General features: G+C 49.6%; 1 protein-coding gene across 4 annotated transcripts in view; it reads right to left on the reverse strand.

Moving 5' to 3' along the window:
- LOC140212444 (tuftelin-like) overlaps positions 1–6,963 on the reverse strand; it is a 29,363-nt gene extending 22,400 nt beyond the window's left edge. Inside the window, exons 1-3 of one of the 4 annotated variants that reach the window (XM_072283271.1) lie at positions 2,512–2,920; positions 1,402–1,473; positions 564–659 (exon numbers count right to left, since the gene is read on the reverse strand). In XM_072283271.1, the coding sequence (XP_072139372.1) occupies positions 564–659; positions 1,402–1,473; positions 2,512–2,574 (231 nt within the window). In that variant the 5' untranslated portion in view covers positions 2,575–2,920. Of the gene's footprint in view, positions 1–563; positions 660–1,401; positions 1,474–2,511; positions 2,921–6,812 lie in introns of those variants that run through there. The other 3 variants (XM_072283243.1, XM_072283262.1, XM_072283253.1) reach the window with 3 other exon arrangements.
- Between the last annotated feature and the right edge of the window lie 2,085 nt (positions 6,964–9,048).

Consider the following 9,048-nt stretch of genomic DNA (forward strand, 5'->3'; position numbering starts at 1 on the left):
TATTTTATCATACAGGAGGTCTGTTCAAGAGTCTGATAACAGTGGGATAGAAGCTGGCCTTGATCCTGGTGGTCCATGCTTTCAGGCTTTTGTATGTTCTGCCTGAAGTGGGAGGGGAGAAGAGAGAATGTCTGGGGTCGGGGGGGGGGGGGGTCTTTGGTTCTGATGGCTGCTTTGCTGAGACAGCGAGAAGTGTGGACAGAGTCCATGGAGGGGAGGCTGGTTTCTGTGACGCGCTGAGCTGTGTCCACAACTCTGCGGTTTTTGGCAGTCACATGCCATATTACATTCGGACAAGATGGCACTTGGGCGAAAGCCCACTGGGACACGCTGAATTCCTTTAACCACCAGAGGAAGTAGAGGCACTGGCGAGCTTTCATGGCCATGACGTCTACGCGGTTGGACTAGGACAGACTTGATGATGCTCACCCCTGGGAACTTGAAACTCTCAACACCATTGACGTGGGCAGGAGCAAGTGCACTACTCCTCCGTAAAGCTCAGAGAGGGAGTGTTTAAAGAGCGCCTTAAGGAAAGGGGAAAGGTGCACAGACGTTGTACGTACTTTGCTGGCTTCGTTGGCAGGTCGATCCTGCTCCCAGTCCCACGGTTCATCTCCGCCGTTCCGGGATGAGACAACGGCATAAGCTCTTCCCACAGGCTGGAAGTAGGAAAGGCAGAAGTCTCAAAATAACCAGGTTAGAGTTCTAAACGAGTAGCGCTCTTACAGAGAGCGACTGCCCCTCAACACAGAGTCCCAGAGTTGTATTTCACAGAAATACTCTTCCGCCCAATGGACAGGCATTCCTGTGCTAGTGTCACTTTATGGACACACAATCAATGTATAGAACCTGTCTTATGGGCTTATGTTTATTGTGTTCTTTATCTGATTGTGTTTTTTTGTGCTGTACCAGATCCAGAGCAAAAATTATTTTGTTCCCCTTTACACTTGTGTACTGGAACACAAGTTGGCGCGTGGCCAAGTGGTTAAGGCATCGGTCTAGTGATCTGAAGGTCGTTAGTACAAGCCTCAGCTGAGGCAGCGTGTTGTGTCCTTGAGCAAGGCACTTAACCACACATCGCTCTGCGATGACACTGGTGCCAAGCTGTATCGGCCCTAGTGCCCTTCCCTTGGACAACATCGGTAGCGTGGAGAGGGGAGACTTGCAGCATGGGCAACTGCCGGTCTTCCATACAACCTTGCCCAGGCCTCAGTCAACGTCGAAATCGATGGACAGCCAAAGAAATGTGTACTGGAAATGACATTAAACAATCTTGAATCTTCTCTCCCCGTATCCTTTGACGCTGTTACTAAAACTAGCCCTTAAGCCAAGCCCCATTCTCACACTACATCTACTGTCCCAGGACAGGGAACCGAGGGGGTCGGGGAATGAACCACCCACCTTTCTTTTGGCTTGGTCCCTCCATGTTGGGTCCTCTTCAGTCTGCAACGTCAGTCTCAGCCTGGGTACATCCTGCAGGAAAACACATCATTAGGATACCTCCCTCTCCACATTGCATCACAATCCCCCGGAGTGGGGAACGAACCTGCCCTCGAGCCTGGTGGGACGAGCTTGCAGGCTTTCGTATCTCCTGCCCAATGGGAGAGGGGGGAAGAGAATGTCCGGGGTGGGAGGGATTGTTGACTCTGCCGGCTGCTTTCCTGAGGCAGTGAGAGGTACGTCATGGAGGGGACCCCAGTTCCTGCGGCGTGCCGTACTGTGTCCACAACCCCTGTGCTCACGGGCAGAGCAGTTGCCACATCAAACCATGATGCCGAATAGGATACATTCTGTGGTTCACCAACAAAATTTGGTGAGTTCCAGCAGTTTCTACACCTTGGTCCAAGAACCCAAATCATCTTTCAGCTAGTATCCGGGGATTTTCTAGCCATGGTGCACTAGTATGTTTGGGTGAACTTCTCCCTGAGGGTTATGAAGTCTGACGAACATTAACAGGAACGTCCTTCCTGAAGGATCTAAGCACAAAAAGGTGTAGGGTTGTGCTGGAGTCACTGACATTAAATACAGCTTCTGTGTGCTCTTTCACAGTGCCCCCAAAATTCCCTTCTGTCCAGCGAGTCTGTGCTAACTACTTATGCCACCAAATCATATCATATATCAAAACTTCCGTCAATACCCCTGAGATGCAGGGGTCAATGTCTCCCATCCACTACATAATGTACTGGCTGGGCACAGGAGTACATTCAGCCAGAGACTCATTCCACCGAGATACAACACAGAGCGTCATAGGATGTCATTCCTGCCTGTGGCCATCAAACTTTACAACTCCTCCCTTGGAGGGTCAGACACCCTGAGCCAATAGGCTGGTCCTGGACATTTCATAATTCACTGGCATAATTTACATATTACTATTTAACTATTTATGGTTCTATTACTATTTATATTTTATGGAGCAACTGTAACGAAAAGCAATTTCCCCCGGGATTAATAAAGTATGACTATGACTATAGATTCTATCTCGAAGGGCAGCACCAGGGGTCAGTATCTAACCTGTCGCGGTGCCCTTGTGTTTTCGTGAAATTCTCTGGAAGGATCACGAATTCCGATAAACATTAACAGGAAAACAAAGCAAAGGACAAAGAACAAATAGTCCCCCTCCCTAGTTTCGGTTAGTTGTCTATTTGTCTAGAGACAGGTAGTCTGGCAGGGGGTGATGGGAGGGGAAAGACACAGAAACTGACCAAGAGCGGGGGAGACGAGGAGAGAGGGGGGAGGGTGAGAGGGAGAGGAGGGTGAAGAGTTGGAGAGGGGTGTGGGGGAGATAGTGGGAGGGGAGGGTGTGTGGAAGGAAAGGAGAGAGGGGGAGGGGAGGGGGAGAGAGGGAGTGAGAGTGGGGTACAGAGAGAGGGGGAGGAGGAGAGAGGGGGTGATGGGAGAGGGAGGGAGAGAGGGGGAAGGGAGAGGGGGGGTTTCAGCAGAGCTGGACAAAGTGTTGAGAGATTCCTGCCTCGTCCTCGGGGATAATGTGGGAGTTGGCAGTGAAACTGAAGTGTAATTCTGTGACCATTTAACCCTGTTGCCATGGAGCCAGCCAGGTTGAATCATTCCAGGAGAGTGAGGTATTTTGCCCGTCACTGTGCCGAGAGCGTTCTGTGTGGGATCTTGATCTCACACATTTGCCCTGGAGTAACTCAATCCAGCATGTACAAACAAACCCAAGCCTGCTGAGGGGGACAAACTCCAACTTTACAAGTTCAGGCCAGACAGTAGCAGGAATCGAACCTGGGCCGGGCCGCTGGCGACCCACTGTACTATTGTACAGCAAATCTTGCTGCTGTGTCCCTTGTCGGGGACTCCCTCCATTGGTGGAAACACCTCCACATCTCCCCCTGGGATTTTGTACATTTGAGTAAGATCACCCCTCAGACTAAACTGCAGGGAGCATGGCCCGAAGCTGCCTGGTCTCTCTTGACAGGACAAGCCACTCAGCCCAGTAGTGAGCCTGGTGAATCCCCTCTGAGCTGTCTCCATTTATTTAAAGGTACAGCCCAACAAGTCGCGCTGCCCAGCAACCCCCAATTTAACCCCAGCCTAATCACGAACAATTAACCTACTAACCCATCTGTCTTTGGACTGTGGGAGGAAACCTGCGCAGGTCATGGGGAGGACGGGGGATGAACAAACTCCTTACCCACAACGGCAGCCGCTGCCCTACCATATTTTACCAGACGTATTTGTGGGCAGGGAAACCAAAATCGTCACAAGTTCCATACGAGGTCTCACCAACTCCCTGCACAATTGCAACACTCGTTGAGCACCTTCCCCCCCATCTGCCACAAACGGCAGGATCTCATTTCAACTTGTTCCCATTCCCATCGCGTTGGAGCAGCAACACCTCATACTCCATCTGGGTAGGCTCCAACCTGACGGCATGAACATGGATTTCTACTGCACCTCCATTACCAACTGTGGTTCCCCTTCAAGTCCTTCTCTTCTCCATACCTCCCCCTGGTGCCCCTCCTCCCTCCCTCTCTCCCATGGTTCACTCTCCTCTCCCATCAGGTTCCTTCTTCTCCAGCCCTCTACCTCTTCCTCTCATCCTCTCCCAGCTTCTCACTTCATCCCTTCTCCCCCCACCCACCCCTCTCCCCCCCCTCGCCTGGTCTCACCTGCCAATTTCCAGCTTCTACTCCTTCCCCCCTCCCCTACCTTCTTACTTTAGCTTCTGCACCCCCCCCCACCATCTTTCCAGTCTGAAAGGGGGTGGTCTTGGCCCGCAACATCAACAGTTTCAAAGTTCAAAGTAAATGTTATTATCACAGTACATATATACAACCCTGAGATTCGTTTTTTTGTGGGTACACTCAGCAAATCTATAGAATAGTAACTGTAATAGGATCAATGAAGGATCAACCGGAGTGCAGAAGACAACAAACTCTGCAACCAGAAAGATAAATAAATAGCAATAAATAATGAGAACATAAAATAACAAGATAAAGAGTCCTTAAGGTGAGATCATTGGTTGCAGGAACATCTCAATGGATGGGCAAATGAGTGTAGTTATCCCTTTGTCCAAGAGCCTGATGGTTGAGGGGTAGCAACTGTTCTTGAAGCTGGTGGTGCGAGTCCTGAGGCTCTTGTACCTTCTAGCTGATGTCAGCATTGAGAAAAGAGCATGGCCTGGGTGGTGAGGATCTCTGACAATTGATGCTGCTTTTCTACGGCAACATTTCATGTAGATGTGCTCAATGGTTGGAAAGGTTTTACTGGTGATGCACTGCGCCAAATCCACTACCTTTTGTAGGATTTTCCATTCGAAGGAATTGGTGTTCCCAAACCAGGTTGTGATGCAACTGGTCAAAATCTCTCCACTACCCATCTCAAAGTTCAAAGCTCAAAGTACATTTATTATCAGAGTACGTATAGATTATACAACCTTGAGATGTGTCTACTTACAGGCAGCCACAAAGCAAGAAACATGAAAGAACCCGGTAAAAGTTTGTCAAAGTTTTTGTTGTCAGCAGACTGCTAGGGAAGCAGAGGGGCTGCTGTGTTTTCTTCTCAGTTTCACTTGAGTGCCGGGTCTCTGAAATAGTGCCACCCAAGAATTTAAATGCTAACCCTCTTCACCTCTGATCCTCAGACGAGGACTGACTTGTGGACCTCCGGTTTCTCCCTTCTGAAGTCTGTAATAAGCTCCTAGTCTTCCTGATATTGAGTGAGAGGTTGTTATGACACCACCCAGCCAGATTTTCAATGTATACTGATTCATCACCACCTTTGATTCGCCCTACGACAATGGTGTCATCAGCTGTGCGTAGCCACACAGTCGTAAGTGTAAAGCAAGTAGATCAGGGGACTGAACACACAGCCCTGTGGTGCCCCAGTGCTGATGGAGATTGTGGAGGAGATGTTGTTGCCAATCCATACTGACTGGGGTCAGCAAGTGAGGAAATCCAGGATCCAATTGCACAAGGAGGTACTGAGGCCAAAGACTTGGAGGTTATTGATCGGTTTTGAGGGGGTGATGTTATTGAATGCTGAGCTGTAGTTGATGCAAGCATCTTGACTTCCCTCCATAGGATCTGCTGAGTTCCTCCAGCGTTTTGTGTGTGTATGTTCCTCTCGATTTCCAGCATCTGCTGAATTAATAGAAGTTAGCGCCAGTGACCTGGGTTCAAGTCCTGCTGTCAGGAGTTTTGTACATCCTCCCAGTGACCGTGTGGGTGCTGCTGATTCCAAATTCCAAAGATATACTGGTTAATTGGGTGTAATTGGGCCACGTGGTCTTGTTGGGCTGTATTCTATATAAATAAATACATTTTGAAAACTTCCAGCAGTCTGGAAAGTTTGCTCCGGAGTCCAAGTCATTCCAGGAGACCAGAGCGGAGTGTGTGTGTGTGTCGTTCACTCAGCTGGCAGGGTAACCCACTGCCGTAAACCACCCCTTATTGTGAAGGTTAATGAAGAACGACACACAAGGATACGCATAAAAACAAGAGATTGTTCTGATACAGTACTAGAACGCCAGAGTAACGCAAGCGGTCAGCGCGACGCTATTACAGCTCCGGGCGTCGGGGTTCCGAGTTCAACTCCAGCTTCCTCTGCAGGAAGTATGTACCCCGTGGGCTTCCTCCCGGTGCTCCGGTTTCCTCTCACAGTTAGTAGGTTAATTGCTTATTATAAATTGTTCTTTGATTAGGCTAGGGTTAAATTGCTGAGCTCGTTGGACCAGCCTGTTCGGCGCATCATCTGTAATTAAATAACATCCTGAAGCAGCTCTGCGCCGCGGGGTAAGAATTCTAATGACGTTGGTGGGTTCGCTTTACCAATGGGTGGAATATACTTGCCATGAAAATACAAGGAAACCGATTCAAAGTGCAGTTACCAGGTTGTACCGATCTCTGTCTCACGCACAAAAACACATCCACACCCTGTGTCAACAAAGAACGCGGACTCACACTGAGAAGAATGTGGCCCTGGGTTGTGGGGAACATCTCATATTCCCGTGTCAGTCTGAATATTGTTCAGCCTTTCCCATCTCGCGACCTCTTATTTTAAATAAATTATTCTAGAGGAATACGCACACAATTTAAAAGCAATATTTATCAAACGAATATGTTAATATATAACTCCAATAGCATTAATGTCAAAATTCCGCCAATGCTACCGACGACAGTCTCGCAACATGCACACTTATAAACGAAGCGCTGGAAAAACTCGGATCAGACTGAATACTTTGGAAGAGGAACTAATGCGGTCGTGAAAACACGATCACACGTCGGTGACCTTTCCTCGGAACGCTTTCCCGTCCCGTCCCGTCCCCCCGGTCCCCCATTTCCCAAACTTACAATTCTCTCGCGCGCCATCTGAACATCAGCGATGGACAAAACCCTGGACCCGCTCATAGTCGCGAAGTTTGAAAGTGGCAAAGTAAAGTCACCGCAGGAGAGATCCGAGGTCAACCCGCGCCCGGTGAGACCGGAGCAATTGACAAGCCACATTGATGGATTTATGAGCCGACCAATCACGGGCCGCGCAACGCTCCTCATTGCGAGCGCCGCAGCCAATCACACGCCGCTCAACTTTCCCTCCGTACCTGCCGGCGACGGAATTCGCTTCGGTCAGATTAACTCGATGCAGACGGCAGCTTTCATTCCCACGCAAACTCTGAGTAAAGTCCCCGACCTATCCCTAATGAGGGAAAGATACAAATGCGAGCGGCGTGCACATCTATTGAGCGAGTAAAGTTTTCCATACTTTTGTTCTAGATATTCAGCATCTACAGAGTTAAAATTTGCATTATCTCATCTGACGTTGGGCAGTTTTGAATCTAGTTGCTTAGAGACAAATGTCCAACTGTACCACGGCAGATGCACCAAAGATCAGCGGCTACCTCACAGGGTCAGAAAGTGTGTGTGTGTGTGTGTGTGAGAGAGAGAGAGAGAGAGTGAGTGTGTGTGTGAGAGTGAGAGAGAGAGTGAGTGTATGTGTGAGTGAGTGAGTGTGTGTGAGAGAGAGTGTGTGTGAGAGAGTGAGTGTGTGTGTGTGTGAGTGAGTGTGTGTGTGAGTGAGTGTGTGTGTGTGTGAGAGAGAGTGTGTGTGTGAGAGTGAGAGAGAGTGTGTGTGAGAGAGTGAGAGAGAGAGAGAGAGTGAGTGTGTGAGTGAGTGTGTGTGTGAGAGAGAGAGTGTGTGTGTGAGAGTGAGAGAGAGTGTGTGTGAGAGAGTGAGAGAGAGAGAGAGTGAGTGTGTGTGAGTGAGTGTGTGTGAGAGAGTGAGTGTGTGTGTGAGTGAGTGTGTGTGAGAGAGAGAGAGTGTGTGTGAGAGTGAGAGAGATTGTGTGTGTGAGAGAGTGAGAGAGAGTGTGTGTGAGAGAGTGAGAGAGAGAGAGAGTGTGTGTGTGTGTGAGAGAGAGTGAGTGTGTGTGTGAGAGAGGGAGTGTGTGTGTCTGTCTCTGTGTGAGTGTGTGTGTACATGGGAGTTGTGGTTTCAACCCACATCACAGGGGGTATGTGAGTTGGTGGGTGAATTGGCTCCTATGCTGTTCGGTAACATGGGCTGGTGTGGTACTGATACTCGGATGGTCAAATAAATTGTAAAACACACTCAGCCAGAATACTAAACAGTAATCTCTCTGCGGCCTCTGTTGGTCAGGGTCGACCATGGATGTTGCGTAATTCTCTACGTGATTCGCGGGTCAGGGCAGTACAAGATGTCACTCATACAGCAGGCTCCCTCTCACCACACAGCTGATGAGGCCAGAGGAACGGCAGAGACCGATACAGTTTGGCAACAGCGGCATCGCAGGAGTTGCCGGTGAGCGTTGAACTCACCGTAGGACTGTCTTTGGGACTCCGGCTCCGGATTTTTCCCTCGGGGTTTACTCCCGAAGCCTTCCCTATGAGTGGGTACAGCCACAAGACAGCGGAGGTTTGAGATCAGAGTTTTCCTTCTGCTAGATGAGCTGCCAACGGCTGATGAGTCCCATTTGCCCATGTGACTGGTTTTAATGCGCCAGTAACCCGCCTTTGCACCCTCTCCTGTCAGTAGATACGGTTCCGCTGGGCTTAGTAGCTAAACCACACGTGAAGGCCAGGAGCTGGACTTGGTTATCAGAGGCTGTGTGGCTTGCACGCCTTTGGGAGCGTTTAGTAGGTGGTGGGAGCTTGTCCCCATAACCGCCCCTCACTCATCCCCGGCTATGACAACTTTAAGGACCCTAAGCAGTAATGCTGAGTTTTAAATCACGACAGGGTCTCGACCTCATTAGGAGTAGGAGGAGTCACCAAAGACTCTATCAGATTTGTACAGATGTACCGTGGACAGCATTCTGACTGGCTGCATCACGGACTGATATGGAGAGTAGGGGTACACTGCACAGGGTTGGAGAAGCTGCAGAGAATTGTAAACTCAGCCAACTCCATCATGGGCACTAGCCCCTCCACTACCGAGGACATCTTCACGGAGCGATGCCTCAGAAAGGTGGCATCCATCGTTAAGGTCCCCCATCACCCAGGACATTGCTACCATCAAGGAGGAGGTATAGAAGCCTGAAGACACACACTCAATGTTTTAGGGACAGCTCCT

Source organism: Mobula birostris, chromosome 2 (assembly GCF_030028105.1).
Source record: "Mobula birostris isolate sMobBir1 chromosome 2, sMobBir1.hap1, whole genome shotgun sequence".
NCBI lineage: Eukaryota > Metazoa > Chordata > Chondrichthyes > Myliobatiformes > Myliobatidae > Mobula > Mobula birostris.